At 47.1% G+C, this 24,613-nt stretch overlaps 1 protein-coding gene and 1 long non-coding RNA gene across 5 annotated transcripts; one reads left to right on the plus strand and one right to left on the minus strand.

The window, feature by feature from the left end:
- Positions 1-4,345: 4,345 nt before the first annotated feature.
- Positions 4,346-17,897, minus strand: CHAMP1 (chromosome alignment maintaining phosphoprotein 1). 3 transcript variants are annotated; one of them, XM_082701143.1, is made up of 4 exons: positions 17,609-17,897; positions 15,409-15,474; positions 12,742-12,813; positions 4,346-7,900 (listed from the first exon to the last, which is right to left on the minus strand). In XM_082701143.1, exon 4 carries the CDS (start codon positions 7,844-7,846, stop codon positions 5,369-5,371), a length of 2,478 nt encoding a protein of 825 aa, XP_082557269.1. In that variant the 5' UTR covers positions 7,847-7,900; positions 12,742-12,813; positions 15,409-15,474; positions 17,609-17,897; the 3' UTR covers positions 4,346-5,368. The 3 variants fall into 3 exon arrangements, with proteins under 3 accessions (XP_082557269.1, XP_082557268.1, XP_082557267.1); XM_082701142.1 differs by having other exon boundaries at positions 12,742-12,860; positions 17,609-17,896; XM_082701141.1 differs by having other exon boundaries at positions 12,742-13,695; positions 13,772-15,554; positions 17,609-17,741.
- On the plus strand, positions 7,899-12,609 carry LOC309849020. 2 transcript variants are annotated; one of them, XR_014303424.1, is made up of 3 exons: positions 7,899-9,343; positions 9,878-10,050; positions 11,628-12,609. It is a non-coding gene; the product is annotated as an uncharacterized lncRNA (long non-coding RNA). The 2 variants fall into 2 exon arrangements; XR_014303425.1 differs by having other exon boundaries at positions 7,899-8,955; positions 9,282-9,343; positions 9,878-12,609.
- Positions 17,898-24,613: the final 6,716 nt, after the last annotated feature.

Below are 24,613 nucleotides of genomic sequence, written 5' to 3' on the forward strand. Positions count from 1 at the left end.
TTTTTTTTTTAAAAGCAAATTAGCCTACTTCAATCCACCAGTTAATTGTTTCAACCCAGCCCCAGCTATAGCAAGTTTGAATGATAGTAATTGCTATATGAAGATTCAGTTTTAATTCTTTATTTTTAAAATTTTGTCACTTCAGTGAAGTTTAGAAAAATGCTGTCTTCTCTGTGTGAGCTTCTGTTGGGCTGTATTTTGGTGGAAAGCTAACAGCTTCTTGTAAGTGCTTCTCCTTTGTATCAAAAGCATGTTTATCATGTAATGTTTTAAATTTCTCCCCAAATTCTTCACTGTTACACATCTATAGGAAAAATAATTACATCAGTAACTTTGTATCACAAAAGATTGTCCTGGCAGACTTAAGCAGTCTATCCCTTAGAGGAATGGCATTTTTCAACAATAATAGCATTTTTAGTAAAACAGTTCAAATTATTGTCATGGTAGAAATTATTGTCATGTCAAGGTGCCAAACTGAGAGCTGTGTTGCCTACATATAATTACCTGGCCACACACGCTTGAGGTAGCCATTTCCTACATCACTTGGACTCTACTTTTCCGAACTAAAAAGTGGAACAACTGATTTGACAAAGGATTCTTGTGCCACTCTAGGGTGTGAGGGCCAATGTAGGAGATGTTTGGGTAACAAACTGGCAGTTATTGGATGTCTTAACAGCTGGTAGAAACCATGATATCCAGACTCAAGCCTTGCTATGGACTGAACTTTGTCCCCGCAGAGTTCATGTATTAAAGCCCTAACTCTCCTCCCTCCCCCGTGTGAGTGTATCTGGAGTGAAGAAGTCATCAGTGTTCAATGGGCTCATAAGGATGGGGCCCTGATCTGGTAGGATTAGTGTTCTTGTAGGAGGAGACACGAGAAGGTGGCCATCTGCAAGCCAGGGAGTCTTCACCGAAATACCTGGCACCTTGATCTTGGACTTCTGGCCTCCTGAACTGTGAGATAAGGATCTGTGTCTGAAGCTGGAGCTGAGTGAGACAGGCCTGTCCCAGGAAACCTGAGGACTGAGAGGGTGCAGGAAGGAACCCAGTGGTGGCTCCCCTCTCCTGGATCATCCCAACAAGATTTGGTCATTCCTCAGGCAAAAGTGCCACATCAAAACATAAAATGGAAATGTCCTCCAGCTAGCATTTGAACTCCTAACACTACATCCACACAAGTACAGACAGTAAGCACACCAGCTGTCCCCACACCCTGCTGTAACAGGAGAAATGGGAAATGTCTGGCTGGCAGAATACTGACACTGAAATGTCCACAGTGTGTTACAAAGTTAGAATTGCAAGATGTGCTTTAAGAAAGCACACATTGGATGTTTAATGTTAAACACATTGGATGTTTGTGTGTGCTAGAAAATATCTGAAAAGATGTGTACCAATGTGAAGTAGAGGGTCAGTTGTTCTACAACAAAGGAAGAATACTCAGCGGGGAAAAGATCTCCCCAGTGAATAGTGCTGCGTTCTGGACAGCTGTGGGCAGAAAAATGAAATCAGACCACTTTCTTACACCACACACAGAACTAAACTCCAGACAGATTAAAGACATAAATGTGAGACCTGAGACCGTAAAACTCCTAAACCATAGGCATTAATCTTGTAGAAACCAGCCTTAGCAACATACTGGTTGGGTGCTGCATCTCAGGCAAGGGAAACAAAAGCAAAAATAAACTCTTGGGATGACACCAAATGAAAAGCTTCGGTACAGCAAAGGAAACCACCAACAAAACAAAAAGCTTACAGAATAGAAAATACTTGCAAATGACATATCTGATGAGGGGTTAATATCCAAAATACATAAAGATTATATCAGTTCTGAGAAAAACAACCAATCTGATTAATAAGTGGGCAGAAGACCTGAGAATACATTTTCCCAAAGACATGGATGGTCAAAAGGGGGCACATCGGTGGCTCAGTCTGTTAAGCATCTGCCTTTGGGACCTCATGATCCGAGGATCCTTGAATTGAGCCACACACCTTGGGCCCCTTGCTCAGCCGGGAGCCTGCTTCTCCCTCTGCCACTTCCCCTGCTTGTGTGCTCGCGCTCTCTCTCTCTCTGACAAATAAATAATCTTCCAAAAAAAAAAAAAAAAAAACCATGAAAAGGTTCACAACATCCCTAATCATCAGGGAAATGCAAATTAAGACCACAATGCGAGATCACACTTCTATTAAATTTAGATTCTATTCAGAGTGGGTAGAATAAAAAAGACAAGAGGTAACAAGAGCGGGAGAGGATGTGAAGAGGGAACCTTTGTGCACTGCTCTAGTGGGAGTGTAAATTGGTGCAGCCACTGTGGAATATGGCATAGAAGTTCCTGAGAAAATTAAAAATGGAAATACCATATAATTCAGTAATTCCACTGCTGGTTATTTTCCCAAAGAAGACAAAAACACTAATTTGAAAAGATACATGTACCCCTGTGTTTATTGTAGCATTATTTACAATAGCCAAGATACAGAAGGAGCTTGTGTCCATCCACAAATGGATAAAGATGTTACAGATATATATATGTGTGTGTGTATGCACACGCGTGTATATATGCAGACGATGATTACTCAGTCACAAAAAAGGAATGAGATCTTGCCATTTGCGACAGCATGGATGGACTTAAAAGGGTTTTATGCTAAGTGAAATAAATCAGAACAAAAGCAATACAAATGATTTCACTTCTATGTACAATCTGAAAACAAAACAAACAGAAACAGACTCCTAAGTACGGAGAGCAAACCAGTGGTTGCCGGAGGGGAGAAGCGGCTGGAGGGGCTGGGCAAAATGGCTGAAGGGAGGTTAAGAGGTACAAACATAAAAATACTCAAGCTTTTAGGAAAAATACAGGAAATATACCACAATTTAATAGTAAATGCAGGTAGGGTTAAGATGATTTTTAGTTGTTTTCTAATTTTTAAAAGGATTTATGTACAAAAATAGATTTTCATCTCATTCCAAATGAATTCAGATCTGAGTTAGTAAGCATCCTTCTGTCTTCATCTAAGACAAAGCTGTAGAATATTAAAAACAAAAGGAGTGTGGTGCCTGTTTGGCTCAATTGGCAAAACATGAGGCTCTAGATCAAGGATTCAAGTCCCACGTTGGGTGTAGACCTTAAAAATGTAAAAAAAAAAAAAAAAAATCTTAAAAAACAAAAACAGTATCTGCTACAGACAGATCCCAGGTAAGTCAATAGGTCACCTAAAATATAAGTGTCAGGCCCATGAATGTTGAGTGAAGTCTAGTAATCTTTCATATTATATAAAACTCACTGGACTGAGCTCATTTAAAATAGTTGTAATTACAGAGGAAAATAGGATCACATTGACTAGAAATGAAGACGTAGATAGGGTCACAATGACTAGAGGGTCACACTGACTAAAGCTACTGTATAGGAGGCAAAATTGCCAAGGTTAAAAAAAAAGGGGTGGGGTAATCTTGATCCTGAGGTAACATGAGAAAAAAGTGGAAAGCCATTAAGTGAGGTGAGCCAAGGACACACCGGCTTGACCAAAGGCCAAAACTATGCATCCATCTCCTACTCTGGCATAGTATTTTCTGGATTATGAAAAACCCACAGTAGATGGCAAGTCATCTGGGATCTGGTTGGCTCCACCTTGAGCAAAGGTCTAGGAAGGATTCTGTGAGAAGTTTGCACCAGAAGTGCAAAGTCCTAAGGAAAACAATCTGTTACACTTAACAGCTGGTTTGAGACCGAAGGCCTCCAAAGGGTTTCTGGGTGCTGCACACCTTTGTCTTTTCCAGTCCTCATTTTGAGTCAGTTTAGATGAGAACAAGACCACCGTCTTATCCAAGGAATCCTACTTATCCTTCTTGTTGGCCTAGAAGGCAACTCCAGTACTGAAAGGTTTTTCTCAAGGGGCCCAATGTAAACTGACATCAACTACTCACCAAAGAGGTGTGGCCTGGAGCTTGTAACATCCTCCCAGGAATCTATAAACACCAACAACATCTTCCCAGGATTCTATAAACACAGTGTCTTCTCAATTGGCATATTAATTTGGATGTTATGAAAAAAAGTGCTTGCTGTTCAAAAATGTCTGGGAACAGCTTCATTAAAGGCAGTCTCTCAGCCCTTGGCTGCATAGGAGAACCCTCATGGCACTGAATGCTTCACATGGGTTTTACCAGTCAGCCAGGATGTGGATCTCTCACAAAATGTAGTGTTTCCCTCATGTACCCGACCACAGAGCTGAGAAAACACAGCTTAGAAACTGCTGCTCCAGATGGGAAAATTAGCATGCTGAGAACAGGGGGAGAATCATGGGCTCTCGGTATCACACAAGGAAAATTACACAAAAGAAAACACACACATAAGGGTGCTGCTGACATGAAAGCCTTTGTTTTAATTTGGTTGATACACATTTGACAAAATATTTTAGAACAAAATGATCCACAAACAGGCACAAGGTATTTACGGCAACAACTGTGGAAAACATACAATCGACATACTCTCAAACAGAAATGTCTCCTTACAAAAGTTTCTACTGTGAATCTGGAAGACTCTCAGGTCCTACTCATTACTAGGTCTGAACCCCACCTAGAAGGCGCGTTAGGCCCAGGAGCAGGAAGTGCAGTTCCGACAGGTTTGGCAGTTAAGGATCATCTGTTGGTGTGAGCTCACAGGGAAGCAAAGAGACAGACCCGGGAGTGGGGTGGCACGGGGGAAGGCGGTGCAGAATGGAAGACTCGGAAGGAACAACTAAGGATAGGACCTAAGTCACACTCATCTTTCCCAGTTTCCTAGAGAAAGCCACAAATCTTCTTAAATTTACTCAACATCTCTTTTAGCAGAGAATCAGCAACCCTGAGACTCCAATTTTCCATGACATAAAAGCTAATAAACATCTAGAACTGCTCAAGATTTATAAACTAACTTTATATGATCAAAAAGGAACTTAAGATCTGAAAATATATTGAAGAGAAAAAAATTTCTCAAATTTTTCATGCCTAATTCTCAAACATTCCAACTAATAATTTCCACTGTCTGAAGTTAGTTTCACAAAAAGATACACTTTGACTAGATGTTTTAAATTGAGTACAACTTGCTCTTGGTAAGTGAGCCTCCGACATCTTCATAGGATTCAAATATATTCAAAAGAAATTAGAGAAATTTTATCCACTGGAATAAAGTTACAAATTTATTGACTTACAAGATAGCCACAGAGACATGAAAAAAAAAAACAAACCCAAAATGTTCATTCTCTGTAGTACTACTGAGACAATTAAGCACAGTACAGCATACACATCAACAACTACTGATCCAACTATGCTATCTAACTATGCTTTACACAGTTTCAACAAACAAAACTGTAGATCACATACCCACACCATGTGTAAAAATCAAATCGGCTGCTCCTCCAGTGGCTGTTCAAGAGCTTCCATCAGCTTTTTATTTGCCTCCTCATTATGCCGGCTTTGACAGTGAGTTAAATGTTTCTTAAAGCCTCTTGGGAAATTTGATTCAAAATTACAACGTGGACATTTAAGTAAACTCTGCCCGTGGGCTGCTACATGATTTTTAAGGAGAGATTCCAAAAGGAAAGCCTTTCCACAAATTGTACATTTGTAAGGGCTATGAACATTATGCTTATTAACCAAATGGTGCAAAACTGCACCTTTTTTCATAGCTCGACAGCAACAAATTTTGCAGTAATACTTTCCTTTTCCACGCTTCATATACTTTGCAATCTCTTCCTCAGAGATAAAAGCCTCTTTCTCTTCAGTAAATTGTAAGACATTTTTGGACTGCTCTGGACTAGTCATGTCCATTTTGTTCTCTTTACTAAAATCAATAGATTCTACATCAACCTGTTCTTGATCACTGCTTGATTCTTGGCCCTTGCTGTCTAGCACATCTAAATCTGCTTTTATATACTCACTGCTGCTCAGCTCAGCATCTGAGTTCTCTTGGTTGTCCCTCTTGAGCTTCTTTGAGGAAGGAAATAAGGTGTCAGAATCTAAGAGTTTCTTAGGTGTAGCTAGTAGTTCTTCCTGAACCAAAATATCACACTTTTGATCATCTATGGCATCTGTCTGTAGTTCATCACCAAGCTCCACTCCCTTCTGAGATTCTGAGAAGAGAGCAGATTTGGGAAGTTCAGGGAAAAGGGTGTGTTTCCGGGGCTCGGGAAAAAGAGCACGTTTTCGTGGTTCAGGAGATGCTGGAGGGGCTGTTTTGCTGGGCTCAGAAAACAGGGTGGGTTTTCTAGGTTCGGTATCAAGAGAGAGAACAGGTTTCCATATATCGGAGGTTGCCTTAGGGGACTCAGATGGTCCAGAAGGTTTCCGAGGTTCAATAAAGAAGGAAGACTTCCAGAGGTCAGGGGAACCACCACGGGAACTTTTCTGGGACTCGGGAAAATCAAGTGAAGCAGGGGAAGTTTTTCGCTGATCAGGAGAAAGCTTCCAAAGCTCTGGAGACCCTGAAGGTTTTCTGAGCTCTGGAGATCCCGCTGGACTGTGGATCTCTGGGGACAAGGGGGGGCCTGGTTTGCGAAGCTCAGGAGACAAGGGCGGTCCTGGTTTGCGAAGCTCAGGGGACAAGGGCGGTCCTGCTTTGCGAAGCTCAGGGGACACCGAGGGAACTGCCTTCCAATGTTCAGGTGACAGGGTGGGAGCTGTTTTTCGGAGTTCTGGAGGGCCAGACTTCCACGACTCAGGAGACCCAGGGGGAGACTTCCAGGAGCCCGGCGAGACTGACGAAGACTTCCAGGATGCAGGGGACACAGAGGAAGTTGGTTTCCATGGTCCAGGTGAGATAGAAGGAATAGGCTTCCAAGGACCAGGAGACACAGACGGAGCAGGTTTAGCTGGCTTCCAAGGTCCTGATGATGCGGAAGGACTGGATTTCCAAGACCTTGGGGATCCAGGTGGCCCTGGCTTCCAAGAACCTGGTGACACAGCTGGGGCTGGTCTTCTGGGTTCTGGAGAGACAGCAGGGAATGGCTTCCAAGGTTCCGGAGACTCCGATGGGGATGGCTTCCTTGGCTCAGGGGAGATAGTCCGGGCTGGTTTCCGAGACTCTGGAGATGCAGTCGGGGATGGACCCCAAGGGTCAGGGGAAGCAGCCAAAACTGGTGACTCTGGAGATGAGCCTGAAGGTGGGCCCAGTGTTTCTGGGAAATGGGAGTGTTTCTGGGGTTTAGTAAGAGAGGCCTTTACTGGCTCAGGAGATATAGGGGCAAGTTTCTGTGGTTCTGGAGAAGGAATAGGGACTGGTTTCTGAGACTCAGAAACAACAGGGACTGATTTTGCAAGTTCAGGAGAAGAAACAGAGGAAGATTTTGGAGGCTCAGGAGAAGGAAGAGAAGGTGTCTGTGGCTCAGGAGAAACAACAGCGCCAGGCTTCTGAGGCTCCAGGGAAGTGAGAGGTGTAGGTTTTGGGGATTCTGGAGATAAAATTGGGCCAAGTTTCTGTGTTTCTATGGAAAGGGCAGGTATGGGTTTTGGGAGTTCTGAATTAGAGGGTGTTTTCTGGTGTTCCGAAAGAGGAGGGCTTTTCCCAGGATCTGTTTCTTTGTTTAGCTGATTTTTTGGTTTCTCATTCCACTTCTCTGGGCCTGCATGTTTAGAGGTGATGTGATAGTACACATTGGAGTACATCTTGCTGGTGAAGAAGCACTTATGGCAGTGGAACAGCTTTGCACTTTTCTGGTAAAATATCATTTTACCCAACCCACCAGCATCCATTTCATCACAAAATTCTGGATGGGCGGTGCCCATGTGGATCTGCACATTTTCATAATCTGCGCCTCGGAAACTGCAGTGGTCGCACTCCAAGCGTGATGGTGGTTTACGGATTTCCTGGAATACTTCCATTTCTCTTTCTGTCACAACACACGCGATTATCTTCTGTAAAACCTTTCAGCAGTACTGCAATAAAGCAGAAATAAATTATTTTCAGGGAATACAACTTTGAAAAAAAACACTGTTCTCTATCCCTTCTGTAACTGCGTAATTTTAAGTCTGGAATAGCATGTGTATTTATCAGATACCTCAATAAAGATTTTGAAGAGAAAGGAAACATGGAACTAACCTTTAACTGAGATCCAGGAACTGTGACTTTTAGAGGTATCACCTCATGTAATCCTCCTAAAACCATGACTCAGTATTATTTTTATTTGTAGATGAAGAAACAGGTTCAGAGAGACGCCTCACCCAGGTTATAACGGTGACCCAAGCCTGACCCCAGAATCACCTACCATGTGCCTTACATCTTGACTCTGAACCCCAGAATCAACAAGGTAGCTGTCAGCATATAAAGCTTAGCCAACACCGAAATTAACGGTAGGCAATTTAAGGCTGAGCAAGGAACTAGCTCCACTTCAGAGAGCATTTGTTCAACTAAAACTAAAACATGAAAAGATGACTTTTTAAAAATATCAACACATTTTGTAATGTTTTATCCATCCTAATATCAAGTATTTTATTTATTCATTTAATAAATGAACTATTTTCTGTGCCCTGTTTTTCTGGGCACATGGGTTTAAAGAGAGGTCTTATACTATGGTGCTTAGCCACATGTGCACAGATGGCTCTCAAGGAAAGACGCTCAAGCCTAGATCCGGAATGATGTAAAGGCAGTTTGTCTGGCAAAGGGCCATTCGGATGGATGACACCCTTGAGTCAGGAGCCTGCCTGCCAGTATTAGAAGTTAGGGTTAGGGTTAGCAAGTCTTCGAGGGTGGTGGAAAGTACAGGAGCTCATAGTTAAAAATGTAGTCATTTATGCAGAACAACATATTTACACAGTATCACTTGTTCTATGCATACACAATCTTGCACAAACACATCCTACACAAATGAGATATTAAACACACTGCTTTCATTTCAGGAAGAGAAAGTGGCTCTGGAGAAAGAAGACCAGGCTCCTGAGGCTTCAGGGCGAGAAGGTTTCAGAGATTCTAGAAACCAAAGTAGGCCAAGTTTGTATGTTTCTACTTATATAGAGAATAAGCACTAAATTTCCTTGCGTATCCTGAATTGGGGGTATTTCTGAAGGAAAATTCCTAGAAGTGAATTACCTGGTTCAAAGGTGATTTAATTTAAAATCGACACATTTCATAAAACTCTCAAGAAGTACATACCAAGCAACAGTGTATATACCAGGGATCATTCCCCAACTCCCTCATCAATACTGAGCATTATTAAACTTCTAAGTAAAAGCTGGAGTTGCAGCATTATTTTAAGGTGCTTTTCTTTAATAAGAGTGAACATTTTCCCTTATTTATTAGCTGTGTGTATTTCTTTTGTAGGATGTGCCTTGTCCATTTACTTATCTGTAAATAGTCTGCATAAAAGAAATTATCCCTTTACTGTAAGTATTCTCCTAGTTTATCATGTTTATCATGTCTCTTGACTTTATGGTATGTATGTTGTACATATATATGTGCTAGTTTATGACGGTTATATATTATGCTTTCCCGCTCCATTACTTTTTAAAGCAGTCAATATTTTTTTCCTATGATTTTGAGGATTTCATTCTTTTTATATCTGTACTTTTTTGGGGGGAGAGGCAGAGGGAGAGAGATCCTTAAACAGGCTCCATGCCCTGGGTGGCAGAGCTCCACTTGGGGCTCAATCTCACAGCCTTGGGATCATGCCCTGAGCTGAAACCAAGAGTCCGACGCTTAACCAACTGAGCTGCCCAGGTACCTCTTTATATTTGTATTTTTACTCTATCTGGTAAAAAGAGACAGGGATTCAGCCTATTTTTTTCTACTCCAAATGGATAGTTCAGTTGTCTCTGCAACTTTTTTTCTCACTGATCTGTAATGTTCCCTTTAGCATTACTAAATTTTGTGTTTAGAAATCCATTCTGGACTCTGTTTTATTTTTAAATTTTTTTTAGGCAATCTCTATCCCCGACATGGGGCTCAACTCGCTCAACATGGGGCTCACACTCTTCCAACTGAGCCAGCCAGGCACCTTGGACTCCCTTCGATTCTCTACCGGTTCCATCTGGTATGCTCCCCATAACGTGAAAACTCAACAAGTGCTAAAGGAGATTCTGTAACATACACAGTGAGTTTATCCAAGTGAATGAATCACAAAGTCCTTCCTCATTAAATTATGTCCTATCCTTCACCAAAAGTATCAGCTACCACCAAGAGCAGACACTGTTTTCTGTGCTAATAGTAATTACAAGGTTAAAACGTGTTCCTTCCACATTACTGCTCCTCAAAATACAGTAAAGACTAGAGACACTTATCTATATTCAGTGGCTCCCGCTTTAATAATTTCAAAAATATTAACTTAAAAAATTTAACATTTCTAATTTTGATAACTTGTTTTTAAAATGTTATTATTGACACTGTTTTCTATCACCCATATCACTGGTGTTTCATTTGCATTTTGGGGGTGCGGTCTAAATTTAAAAAGGTGAGAAGACAGTTGAGGAAACAAGTGCTTTTCAGAAAGTAGTAGACCCTTCTGAATTACCCTGCAGCCATCCTGGCTTTTAGAAAATTGTTTTTAGGGCTATACAGACTAAAAAAAGAACATGATCACTTAGTACCGAAGAAAAAATCTCTGAAAAGAATCTTCAACTAACAAACATAGTGAGGAAAAGGTGTAGAAAGAACATGTAGGTTAATGACGCCCCTCAGGCCCAATGTCTCATAGAACTAGAAGAATGTTAAAAGAAAAGGCTGCAGTATCTCAATAACCCCATCTGGCCATAAGTGGCCATAATGAACAGTCCAGGGATGTTCCTATTAAATAAGGTGGACATCAGATATTAAAGCACATCATTATATTACAATATGCCCTACATCAAATATATTATAACACAGAGGTTAAGACCTCATGCTTGCTGGGTTTGAGTGAGTCCTGTTTCACTCCATGGCTTTGTTAAGTTGCTGAATCTTTCTATGCTTCAGTTTCCTGGACTCTCCAATGGTTCTGTAGCATATTTAGAACAGTATCTGGTGGTGAGCCCTCAGTGTCAGCTATGATTATTAAACTAGAAACCACAAGGGTAGCATCTAACAAATACTTTACTTTCTGGTAAGTAAATATTCCACAATGACCATGGTAAAGTTCGGGCTGACCAACACGCAGTATCTCATCTGAAATATATTCAAGTCCTACTCACTACAGAAGCGAGGCTTTGTACTTTCATGATTTGAGTTTCTTAAGCTTAAATGAACTGCTAACTATGGAGACTTTCCCCACCTTCTCAAGAAAGTGGGGTATAGGGGCACTTGAGTGGCTCAGTCGAGCCACTTAAGTGGCTGCCTTCGGCTCAGGTCATGATCCCAGGGTCCAGGTTGGGCTCTCTGTTCAGTAGGAGTCTGCTTCTCCCTGCTGTTCCCCCTGTTTGTCCTCTCTCTCTGCCAAATAAATAAAATCTTAAAAAGAAAGAAACAAATTGGTGTTACAGTAGGAGAAAATATTTTTACTTAGTGACCTCTTTCCTCACTTTGCCTGATTTAAAGTCCCATCAACAAAACAACTTTTTTCATTTCCTGTATGTTAACTCATCAACTTTTTACCGATACTAACTCATAAAATAGAGGGTCATCAATAAGCCCAGTGAGCACAATATAGGAATCAGATTACGAACTGTAAGAGTAAAGCATTTTCTTTTATTCCCACAGAAATTACTGGGCACACTATTCGATCATCAGGAAGGTTTTTAAAAAGTGTTTCTGGCAAACTTACCCAATGAAAAGTTGACCTCTCTAGAAGTGCAACAAGTCGAGAGCTGGTCTCCTCTTCACCACACCCTCTATCCCGACGGCTGCCCAAGCGTTCCGGTGCCTTTCTACAGGCAAAGCTCTACCCTGTTTCTCCCTATTTCTACTTTCCATTGGCTATATCTGCTTCTTGCCTCTCTGGAAATCCTACACTAACCCTACATTTTACAGCTGCTCCTGTAAATTACTCTATCTTTGATGAATATCACTTGGGCTGATTCCTGCTGCTTTTGCCTCCTGCAGCCTCCAGCTACCCCAGCTTCTCAGATCGGACGGACTCCTTTTGTTCTTAATTACTGTTTGTTGAATCATCAGCTTTCTCACCCCTTCATCCAGTGCCACTCAGTCAGTTCCTCAACCATCCTGTTCCCTCTGGTCTGTGTTAAACCCCACGACTCCTCAGACTTCAGTGCTCCCATCTCTTCCACCTGTCCCTGCCTATTTCCTCTTCCTACCATCACCTCTTCTGGCCGGTCTACCCAAACCTGCCTGCTCCCAGGCCTCATTATCATACCCTAATAACCTCTTACTTAAAACAAAAACAAAAACAGGAATTGTACAAAATCCACTTCTCAAACCCCGAACTCTATTATCTATGTGCGTATCTAGTACACATTCGTGTACTACTATGTAGGAGTGCATGCATCTTCCTTGAGTATAAGCACTTTAAAAAAATGTTCACATCTTAAAAATATTCTCCTAAATGTTAAAAGGCAAACAAAAACATATGGAAAATTGTTAGAGTAACACTATAGGGGCTCCTGGGTGGCTCAGTGGGTTAGGCCTCTGCCTCTGGCTCAGGTCATGGTCTCAGGTTCCTGGGATCAAGCCCCACATCGGGCTCTCTGCTCAGCAGGGAGCCTGCTTCCCCTTCTCTCTCTGCCTACTTGTGATCTCTGTCAAATAAATAAATAAAAATCTTAAAAAAAAAAAAAAAATAACACTAAATCCAGGACAAGTACATCCAGAGCAGGAAAGAGATAAAGATCTGCAGGCTTTTCTCTGGCAGACTTACCAGCTTATCTTCCTAGAAGTCTTAAGAGTATGTCTTCCAAGGGCAGGCAAGTCTACATGGCTTCTGAATGAACTACAGAAAACAGCCTGTAGTACATAAAGGACAAGGATGAGTTGGACCTGGGAAAAATAAATAAATAAATAAATAAATAAAGGAAGTGTAACCAAAACTACACTGTGCTAATCTGTAGCCTGCAGAAGAATTCTGCCTATTTCTCTCATTGTTCTGCTCCCTCCGACAGCGGCAGGGATCCAATCCACTTGCTTAATGAAATACCACCAAAGATGACCACGGATCCTACCCATGATACCAAGCACATCTAACTCTGCTTTAAAACCTACTATGGAATTAATGTCCTTGTCTAGAACCGCAGCACTCTCAAACCCACTATTTCACTTCAGCTGACAGGACAGCACTCAGCAGACTGCTGCTGTGACCACAGACTACAGGAACAGCTGATGTTCTGTCCATTATCCACACTACACTGCAGGGCAGCAAAGTACCAGGCAGTGAGGAAGGGACAAGAGAATCAACAGGACTAAAGGGCAAAGGAAAAGGCTTCGAGCAACAAGGAAGGAGAGGGGTGCTTCAGTGACGACTCCAGGACTCAAGTCTCTTCACACGTGGATTTCAAAGAGAAAGTATCAGGGTCTGGGTAAGTTTTTAATTTGAAGAGAAAGGAAGAAAACTGGCCACAAGCAAGCTAGGTAACAGCTCACAACACACTTCTGCTGGTAAGTTCCGGCACATTCCTCAGCCTGTGGTCATTCTGATAGCTGTGCTCTCCCCGCCTCCAGTCTCCCTTCCTGGCAATCCACTCCATACAGTTTCTAGCCACGTCCCAAACACAAAAACTTAATGGCATTTGCCTACCCACAATTCCTCAAAGTATCCCCAATATCACAGCATATGGAGCTCTTCACCATCTGTCTGGCCGTGACCGGACCACATTCTCTAAATACTGATCCACCTACAATTCCACTACAAACCAAGCCTCTGGACCTTCACACAGGCATTTCCTCCTCTTTACGCTCCCTATCTTGCCACCCAGCCCTCTGGCAAGTCTTTCCATCCTTCAGGCAGAATTACTTCTTAAAAAATGGCCCACAGGCTCTGCTCTCTGCACCGTCCCTCTTCCGTCCCCCCTGTCCCCAACCCTCTTTGTGTGCACACCCCCCGTGCAGCCATCACTCTTTGGTACTCTAAGAGTCTGGCTCTTAGAGGGCAGGGGCTACCCATTCATCCCTGCAACCCTTGCACATCCCTGGCACACGGTATATGCTCAGAAAGTACCTGTTCATTACCTCTAAAACATCCCATCATGAAGACTGGAGACCTGACCTTAGAATCACAGGATTTTAAAACTCAGAGAGACCTAAGCTACCATCTAGTTTTCAGATCACTGGGATTTGAAGCAGAAAGACTTCAGGGATCACCTACTTCAAAACTTCATCCATAGCCGAGGAAATGCAAACCTAGACATTAAGTAGAGTGATCAGGATGAAGCAAATAATCAGCTTCTGACCGAGGACCAGATTATCTATGTTCTTTCTACTTTATCTTGACTAAACTAATGCACTGGAATCTATAAGACCTTGACAAGGCAGTATAATGGGCAAAATCAAGAAGATGAATCCACAGAAAACTGCACTCCACAGTCTACACGGGAAAGAATGTCCCAATGGATCCACTGTCTCCAGTTCTGGGCAGGAAGGACACTTTGAGTTCATAACACTAAGCAACATGCAAAAGAAAGTAGCCAGGATGGCAGTCAGTCTTTAAAAACATGTCTTTTGTGAGTAAAGAAACTGATCAACTTCAAAATTGGAAGAATTGTGGATAATACATAATGTGTCCTAGGAGCAACAAGTGGAAACTAGCAGGAAAACAGATTCTAGCTCAAGATAAAGTTTTACAAACTACTCAATCATGGACTAGAATGAGCTGCTTTGCCAGGTAGGAGCCCTCTGTAATTATAAGGCAATGGCCAGTACAGGACTGAAAGAATCCTCAAGGGACTCAAGTCCAAACTCTTCACTTTACAATTGAGAAAACTGATGCTGATGGAGAAAAGTGGGCCTGAGATCACAAGAGTTAGGTCAGAGGAAGCCACAGAAGACCCTGATTTCCTGATTCTGGATCTCTGCTGAAACATCATGAGGTCTTTCCCATGGGCACGCTGCAACAATGAGTCCAGAATTCGGCTCCTGGGTAGAGGCTAGACAGAGATTCCTCCCAGCTTTAAGATCCTACCATTCCCCACCCCCCACTAAATTTCAGAGCTCCTAAGCCTAAATATAAAAGTAAACTCTACACAGTCCAGACTAAGAACAGTTTCTCTGATCCTACCTTCTGCCTCTACAGACTATATGCTGTCCCTAAAAAAAGTTCTAAGTGGTTTGCCAGCCCATCACCACATCACACCTATCTCCTATTCAGTAGCTTCCTTAAAGCCTAACACCTGGTCTTCATTAAAAACTTTGATGCTCTAGCTTTTAAAAACAAAACTCAGTATGGATAGCATGTTCAAGGCTAACTGGGTTCAACTAGTATATACCCACTAGCACTGCTCTTTACCACTAAAACTTAATTAAAAATTAGTAAGCTTTATTTTTTAGTTTTAGGTTAAAGAAAATATTGAAAGGAAACGTCTGTCCCTTTATTTACCTTCTTTCCTCCTCTGCACACGATTTTTCCCGTTATCAACCTCCTGTATTAGTACATTTGTTACAACTGATGAAGAAATACTGATATATGACTATTCACTGCAGTGCAGAATTCAGTTAGGGGATCATTCTATCTGTTGCACAAGCCTATGGGTTTCCACAAATGCAGTGTCACATACCCAGCATCACACAATGGAACAGAATAATTTCACAGCCAGAACAGTTCCCTGTGATCCTCATAAACACAGGTCTTCTTATTGTCTCTGGTTTTGACCCCGTCCCTCTTTTAAGACTTTACGTATTCATTTGAGAAAGAGAGAAAGAGAGAAAAGGAGAGGGACAAGGAGACTCCGAACTGAGCGCAGAACCCGATGTGGAGCTTGATCCCACCACCCCGAGATCCTGACCTGAGTAGAAACCAAGAGTCAGAGGTTCAACTGATGAGCCACTCAGGTGCCTCCCCCCATGTATTTTTACAATTATGGTTAAATAGGGGTGCCTGGGTGGCTCAGTTGTTAAACGTCTGCCTTCAGCTCAGGTCATGATCTCAGGGATCGAGGACTTGGCTCCAGCCCAGGTCCTGGGATCGAGCCCCGCACTGGGCTCTCTGCTCTGCGGGAAGCCTGCTTCTCCCTCTCCCACTCCCCCTGCTTGTGCTCCCTCTCTCACTGTGTGTCTCTCTGTCAAATAAATAAATAAAATCTTAAAAAAAATTATGGTAAAATTCAAAGTTTACCATTCTAACAATTTTCAAATGCACAATTGAGTGGTACAGTATATCACAATGCTGTACAACTAACCCCATTACCCATTTCCAGAACTTCTCATCACCAGAAACAGAAATTCTGTACCCATTAAACAAGAACGCCCCATTCCCGTCCTCCCACTGGCCCCTGGTAATCTCTATTCCGTTCTGTGCCAGTGAATGGCATCACACACTTGTCCTGTGTGCTGGCTTACTTCACGTCCAACGTCTATATATAGCACAGCATGCATTAGAATTGTACTCCTTTTTGGACGCCTGGGTGGCTCAGTGGATTAAGCCTCTGCCTTCAACTCAGGTCATGATCCCAGGGTCCTGGGATCGAGCCCCACATGGGGCTCTCTGCTCAGCAGGGAGCCTGCCTCCCCCTCTCTCTGCCTGCCTCTCTGCCTACTTGTGATCTCTCTCTCTGTCAAATAAATAAACAAAATCTTAAAAAAAAAAAAAAAAGAATTGTATTCCTTTTTTTTTTTTCTTTCTTTTTTAATGATTTTATTTATTTGAGAGAGAGAGCACGAGAGGGGAGAAGGTCCTTCCCCGCTGCGGAGCTGGGAGCCCGATGCGAGACTCGATGCCCGGACTCTGGGATCACGACCTGAGCCGCAGGCAGTAGCCAACGGAGCCACCACCCAGGCGCCCGAATCCTTTTCCTTTTTAAGGATGACCCCAGCCACGGTGCACCAGTTTCCCTCCCGTCCGTCTGTGGATGCGCATTCGGAGTACTCCCTCCCTCGCTCTTCCGAACAAAGCTGCTGCTCACACCGGCGTACGACGAGCGCTCCGAGTCCCTGCTCTCAGCCCTTCGGAGTCGAAGCCCAGGAGCGGAGCCGCTGGATCCCACGAACTCTGCTCAGGTCGGAGGAAGCACGACCCCCTTTCCTGCCGCCAGCCCCGCGCCCCGCCAACACCTGCGGTCTGCGTCCGCTCGCAGCCCCCGGGGGCGGGCGCCGCACCCCGCTCCGCCGCTCCTTCCCGGGCTCCGCGGCTGGGGCGCGCCCTGCGCGGTGCGCACGGCCATCGGATGCCTTCGGCGGAGAAGGCCCGCTGGCAAGCCGGCTGCTCCTGTCGCCGGCCGCAGGAGCTCTTCCCGTAACCCGGACGGCAGCCCCGGGCCGGCTCCGGGGTCGGGTCTCGTCCGGCTGCCCGGCCCGTTCCCGAGCAGCAACAAGGACAAAAGCGCGCGCCGACGCGGGGCAGCGAGAACCCCGTCCCGGACGCAGGCGGAACGAGCGCCGCCCTCGCGCAGCCAGCTCCGACCTCCCCGCGGCGCCCCGCACGGCGCCTCCCGCCTCCCGCCGACGACGCGCGGCTCGCCCCCCGCCCCGAGGCCCACCCCGCGGCGCGCCCGGCGCAGGCCTGCTCCTCGGTGCGCGCCCGGGCCTGCGGGACGCCCCGGCCCGCGCGACGCCCCTGCCCGCCCGCGCGCCCCGCTCCTCACCGGTGGGCCGCGGCGGCGTCCACACTCGGGAAGGACGGCGGGAGCCGCGCTCGCGGTCCCCGGCTGCTCCGCGAGGCCCGGCGGCACGGCGGCCTCCCCAATGGCTGCGCGGCGCAGGCGCAGGCGCGGGCAGCGGGCGCGCGGGCGTGCGCGCGGCCGCCGGACGGGCCGGCGGGGGCTGATGGGAAGCGGGTTTGGCGTCCCGCGCCCTCCGGCGCGGCCCAATCCGGTTGCCGATCGCCGGGCGCCGCTTTGCCGGAAGCACGCTCGCGCGTCGAGCGGCCCGCCCCGCCTCCGGAAGTGACGTGACCGGTCCCCCCCACCCCCCTCGCCGAGGTACCTGGGCGCCGAGCGGGGCCGAGTCCCGGGTCGCAGGGCTCGCGGAGCTCGCGTCCGGCCGCGCCGCGGGAAGCGCTGCAGACCCCGAGGGTGGGCTCCGGGGACGAGCGGCCGACGCCGCTGGGAGGCCGCCCCGCTCCGTCGTCGGCGGCGCCGCTGGCCTCTCGGGGCTCTGTGCGCGGAGCGGGTGGCGCCCGTTTGCCGGCGCGTGTGGGCCGCCGCTCGGGCTCCGCGTCGTCCCGCTGCGGCCGTGAGCCGCGGCCCGGCCTCGCTGTCCGTGAGCCGACGCCGTCCCGGGAAGGCCTCGGGGTGTTGGTTCTCCCCGCGGAGGCCGCCGACGCCGTCCCGGACTGGAAAGGGCGGACGGTGCCGCGGGGCCGAGGCCTGCGGGGGCCGGAGTGCGGGTGCGGCTCGGCCCGGCTGAGGCGATGCTGCGCGGGAACCGGGGCTGCCGGGCCGGGGCGGGGGGCGGGTCCCGACCTCTGGGGCCCCGCGTCGTCCTCCGCCGCCAGGCCGCACGCTTGCTGCTCCCGGGGTGCCGCGGCCGCCGGGGAGACGCGTCGTTCCGAAGGCCTGAGCGGCGGCGGCGGGAGCGGCCCGGGGACGAGGCCGCGGGCGGGCGGGAGCTCGGGGAGGCCGCTTCCCGTTGGAGGCCTCCGGTCGCGCTCCCCGAGGCCCGCCGGCGAGGGACGGCTGCCTGGTGTGCCCTCGGGGCGCCGTCCGGCGAGCGGCCCCGGGAGGCGTCGTGACGGGGGCTGCGCCGACCTGGAGGCGCGGAGAAGGCGGCGCGTGGGCGGCGCGGGCGCTGCTCCTGGGCCGTCGTGGCCGGTCCGCGGAGCCCGGTGATCGTGCGGTGGCTCCGCGCGCGGCCGGGCTGCCGGGAGCGCGCCCGAGCGCCTCCGCGGGGAAGACCGCGGCTGGGACCTGGTTTCGATCCCCGGAGGCCTCCGGGGTCGCTCGATACTCCCCTGCTGCTGGGTTGCGGCCGCGGGACGTGCCCTCGCAGGGCGAGGAGCCGGAACACCGCAGTCGCTCTCCTGGGGCCGGCGGGAGCAGGGGCAGCCCCGGAGGCCGGGCTTAGGGAGTGGGGCCGTCCCGGTTAGGGTTAGGGTCCCGTATTCTGCGGGAACACGGTGGAAGCCGGCCTGGAACGGAGAAGGGGAGGGGCTGGGCCTGCGGCTCACCGGGGAGCCCTGCGCTTCGCCGCGTGTCCTCGCACAGCCGAAGGGGATGCCTTCGGGGCGGGTATGGCCAGACACTTGGCAGTCGGTAGAGGAGCGAGGGAGAGGCCTGCCAGGGCCGGCGGGAGACTGAGCGCTCCAGACCGCGTTGGCTGTCGTAGGGCTCCCCTGCAGCCTGCACACAGGACTGACGGAGGAATAAAAGTCTTGTCCTGAGCATGGCGTCCAGGGAGAATGTGGTGACCCCTGGGACCCTGGGAACAGGACACATTGGGGTCCACTCTGGAGTTGCTCCGTGATCTGCAGCATCTGGCTGGTGGGATGCGGGTCTTTTTTATGAAGTTGGGGCATGGTTTCTGTGACTTAGTTCCGACGGCTGGAACTTCCAAGATACCTGTACCTGTAAGGGTGGGTTCCCTGGGGTGGGCCCGTCCTGCAGTGTTGCTGAGAAGTGTGTCTCTCTCTGGTGATGGGACTGTGTACTACAAGCCTGTAGGTAAATGGTTACAGAGGCCAGCAGGCTGTTGTCCTGGATGAATGCCTTGTGGTGAGATGTTAGCTCTTACGGATAGGTGTCCTCCTAAAATGCCCATAAACGTGCTTTTCCCGAATGTAAGGGTACATATACTTTTATTGCTTCTCTTAGCCCTCCTTGTAGTTGGTACTCGAGTGAGGCTGTGTTACAACATGACCTGCATTGTATGGATTTGCATATTGAAAATGTTGGTGACACCCCCGCACACTGTATACTGGCATCTAATTATTAGTAATAAAATTTTATTTCTTTTCTTTTCTTTTCTCGTTCTTTATTGGAGTGAGCGAGAGAGAGAGAGCATGAGAGGGTCAGACTCCCCACGGAGCTGAGAGCACGATATGGGGTTGATCCTGGGAGTCCAGGATCATGACCTAAGCTGAAGGCAGTTGCTTAACCCACTGAGCCACCCAGGCGCCCAATAAAATTTTATTTTTGACAACAAAAGAAGTATCCTCCTGTGATTCTTAGTTTAAGGCAAGGTGGGGGGGGGAGGTGATCCTCTTTTGGTACAAGTAGTGATTAATGATAAAGGAAATTTTCCTTTTAAATGTTTGTGGGCCTTGTTCTTGGACTACCAGAGAAGCTACACTTACATTTACCAAGGTCAAAATGACCTAGTGGAACTTCAAAGCATGGGCTCTATTTCTGCCCTGAGCACACATGGTACATCTGCTTCATCAGACAACCAACCAAAAAGGAGCATTCTGAGCACAAGATAAGAAAAAGAAACTTCCCTGGTTCCCATAAAATTAAAGTCACACAATCTGGCATATACTAAAAACATAACGTAAAGGTAAAACTGTCTGGAATGTCCTTGGTCATGATGATCTGTAACTGTAAAAAAACATATGTAAAAAACATAGGTAACCCCACACCAAATATCCCCCGCCCCCCAGCACACTCTTCTTTGTGAAGATTGTATATGCTTGGCAGCTGTCCTAACTTGGGGTCAAATAAAACTTTTTCTTTCTTTTTAAAAGTTTTTAAAAGAGTTTCTTCATTTTTCATCAATACTACCATAGTCCTTCCTGAGAAACATTATCAGATTCTTTGGGAGCTAAACTTGATCTTTGTTATTGTGGAAGAATAGAGTCCCTGAATTATCTGTCTCCTGTTTCATATTCCACGATTCCTGGTTTTGGTTCCACACCTCCATGAATCACACAATGATCCTGGGTTTAGCATTGGCGCATCCCTCTCTGCAACAGGTGTGTTTGAGAGAAGAGGCAGCCTCTTCACCTCGCAGGTGAGCATCAGGACACTTTTGGTAGGGACTTAATGGGACCCTAATTCTGAACCTGCTTATGGCACCCAGAGGAAATAGATTTCAGATTTAGACTTTAGGAAGAAATTTTTTATCTGTGATGACAAACCGAAGAAAATTTGTAACCTCTAACCTTTACCCCAACCCTTAACCTGAATTCTGAACTCTGAACCCAAACCCCAATCTAAACCTCTAGCCATGAATCTTGAACTGCAAACCGAAACCCCTAATGCCAACCCTAAACCTGAACCCTGAAGCCCAAATCCAAACCCAAGCCCTGAATCTGGAACCCCTAACCCCTAGCAATGTTAACAAAAGCCAAAATGTAAGAACTATGCAAATGTCCTTTATGTGGTGAATGTGTAAACAAAATGTTAAGATTTAGGGTTAAGATTTTGTGGTTTATGGGTTAGGGTCAGGGCCAGGCTGGAGATGAGGGTCAGGGGCAGGGTTAGCATAACTGGCTTTCTCCACCCTCTCCCCATCTCTCTGGCCCTCCTGGTTGGGCAGGACTCACCCAGGGTCACATGTGCATCAGATATTGAATTGGAGCATGGGTCTTCAGCCCCTCACTCCTGGGTATTAACAGGAGAAGTGTGAGGTGTCTGCCTGGTCACTGACTGTTTCAGATCCAACTCAACTGCAGTCAAGAGTGTGGAAAGCCTTAGAGGTCATACAAGGTTCTTCTACCCTCTCACCTGGGAAGGATGCCACTGGCCCCACTCTGCCTGGACAGCCCCAGGTTTCAACATGGCCCTGACCCACATGGGCACTCAGTACACAGATGGGCTTACATATGACTGGTACAGTGGCCTACCGCCCCCATGCACAGCCCTCTTGTGGGCTGGTGGTCCTCTCCTGGCGCCAGCTGGATCCTTTGTCCCAGCCAAGCAGTAGCAGTAGGCAGTTAGGTCTCAAGACTGTCTTTGGCCTGTGACCATCCAGGCAGGATCTCTGGTCCTCCAGTTTAGGTCCTGATAACCCCATGATCATTCACTGAGCTGACTGTGCTCTTGACAGCTTAAAAGGTCCATGGGCATTGTAGACAGCTCCTAGGGATGTTTCCATTCCCAATGTCTGTGTGGTTGAGACCAGCAACTCCTCCTTCATGGCCTCCCAGCATTCCAAGAGAGTAATAACCCTCCAAACTTTGAATGTGGCCTGTGGCTACAACAGTCACACAGCACACTGGCCCTGCAGTCCTTTGGCCTCTGGTTATAATGGAAATATTTGATGTGCATGTTTGCTGGGAATTAAGGATATAGGAGAATCTGTGTCTCCCAGTGGGCAGTTTCTGGCTGAGGCTGCATGGTCTTGGACAGCCACATGCATGACCCTAGAAGGCCTGCCAAGTGTGGATTTCATGCTGTGGAACGATCTTGAGTCTTCTTCCATGGCTTCACTGAGCAATAATTTCCTTACCATCCTCACATTTGGTCTCTACTCTGTAAAGGAGAGAGAAGAAACTGGAAAATGAGCTGGTGTGTTCTTTGGGGATGGGTGATTAATGTTGGCGGGACGGGGGTGGCGGGTGTGACTCCTGTGCTCCCTCCTCCCAGGGACATGAATGAGGTCTGTGTGCCTTCCAGTCTCTGAGATGTGGGGACCCAATGCCCAGGGAAGGAGCCTTGAGTTTCCCACCAACAGCAAAGCTGCTTTTTCAGCAGTTGGAAGAGTGTCTTGCCATTGTGGGAGGACAGGAAGAGTACTGGATGGGCAGCTGCAGCCCCTGACCCTCAATGCACCCCTTCCTTCCTTGGGCTTCCTATGCCACAGCTGTGGAGTCACCCACCAGTGATGTGGAATCTACTGCTTTTCTAACCCAGCATCTGTTCTCATGTCCAAATGCAGCATCTCAGCTTCGCTTTGGAAACCACCTCTTGCCTGCCTCCCATCCAAACAGTTCCAGAGGGCAGACCCCACATTCCACTCACCTCAAAGATAGACATATGATCCAAGTATACCCAACCTTGTGCTCTTTCCTCTGGGGGCTCTGATGGCTTCAAGGATGAGAGTGTGACTCAAACCAGGCCCCAAACACTTAAAGCCTGACTTTTCATGGAACCCAAGAGAGGGAAGCCCTTCCCAGTAGAATGGATGGTGAGTGGATATCAGCCTGGACTTGTGGGAGGCCCCAGATGCCGTGAGAGAGACTGTGCCTGGGAATGGGGCCTCCCCAGAGCCTTTAGCAGGATGGAGGCCTGGAGGGGGTCCAGCTCACACTGAGAATGCGAGCCCCTGGGCCTGCCAGGTCCAAACCCACTCTTAACTTGTCTCTTGCAAAGATTAATGTATTTTTACCATTAAAAAATACTGATTTATTTTACTTTGGTAAGTGTGTCCAGTCCCTTGCCATTCAATAAGTGCTGGCTTAAGCATCAGGTTTGACAATCTGAAACTCCCCATGCACTGTGCTCTCACTGGGCAGGTCATCGCTGGGGCAAGGCAAGACAGTGGGGTCAGGCCTCCGGGGAACTCTGGAATGGTTCTGTCCCAGTTCCTTCTCTGTCCCAGGAGAGGAAAACCCCAGAACAGTAGGGGAGAACCAGCAGGAGGGAAAGGCCCCTGGACGGTTAATTGGTTTGTTTTTTCCTTATTTCAGGGTCCATTTTGTTAATGTGCATTTTTATTAGGAAATTTCCCATTTCTTCTAGGCTCCCTGTTCGATGCAATAAGATTCTCTTACTTGACCTTTAATTTCTACTCTCTTTCTATTTTCTTAACACGGACGAATCTTTTTTTAAAATTAACATATAATGTATTATTTGTTTCAGGGATGCAGGTCTGGGATTCATCAGCTCCACAATGCACAGCACCTGCCATAGCATGTACCTTCCCCATGTCCATCACCCGGCCGTGCCATCACTCCCACCCTCTCTGTTTTTCATCAGAATCGTCACAATTAATGAGCAAATATTGGTATGTTATTATTTACTAAAGTCCATACTTAACTCAGGTTCCTTCTGTTCTACATTTTCCAGCTTGTGGGAGGCCACGATAAGGCTTGAGACGAGGACCAAACCAGGCCCTGACTTGTGTGTCCTTTAAAGGCTGAATAGCCGAACAAAAGGCTAAGGTCGAAAAAGTCGAGTCGCACTGAGAAAGGGTCTGTGCTCTGTGTTGCGTGCTCGCCCACGTGACTTCCCACACGTTTGCTAGTCAGCTAGAGATGGTTTGGCTGGGGTCAGACATTCTTGGCTGGTCCTTGCTGCCCTTGCACAGGCCATAAACTACACCGTTGTAAGACTGAGCTGTGCTTACATGAACTATGCCTTGAGTGGCCTTGAAGTCAGTACATCTGGCTCTAGAAGGTCTGCTATTGGTGCTTGGGAGATACATAATGGGAAAGCTTGAAGGATTTTCTGTGCATGTTGCAAGCTCTTTTGTAATCAGTTAAAAATAGTTACCTTTTCGTAGTTGTTTCTGTTAGCCATACAATGCCTCGCTGCCTTGAATGAACTCGGCACTGTTGGACATCCTCCTTGGTGCTCCTCCTGCCCCCATCTCTTTGTCTCTTCATTTCTTTTCACCATCCTCTTACCCTTACGTTCCTGATCGATTTGTTGTGCCGGCCACGACACCAGCTCCCAGGCAGGCTCCCAGGCAGGACGCCACTTGACATCACGTCTCTTTAGGCTTCTCTTGTCAGGGACAGTCCCTCAGACTTGTCTTGTTTCACTGACTTT

The sequence above is a fragment of the Mustela nivalis genome (genome assembly GCF_964662115.1).
Source record: "Mustela nivalis genome assembly, chromosome: 15".
Taxonomy (NCBI): domain Eukaryota; kingdom Metazoa; phylum Chordata; class Mammalia; order Carnivora; family Mustelidae; genus Mustela; species Mustela nivalis.

Excerpts from the sequence above, each read along its gene's own strand:
- CHAMP1 (XM_082701143.1), bottom strand. The coding sequence starts at position 7,846 with ATGGAAGTATTCCAGGAAATCCGTAAACCACCATCACGCTTGGAGTGC.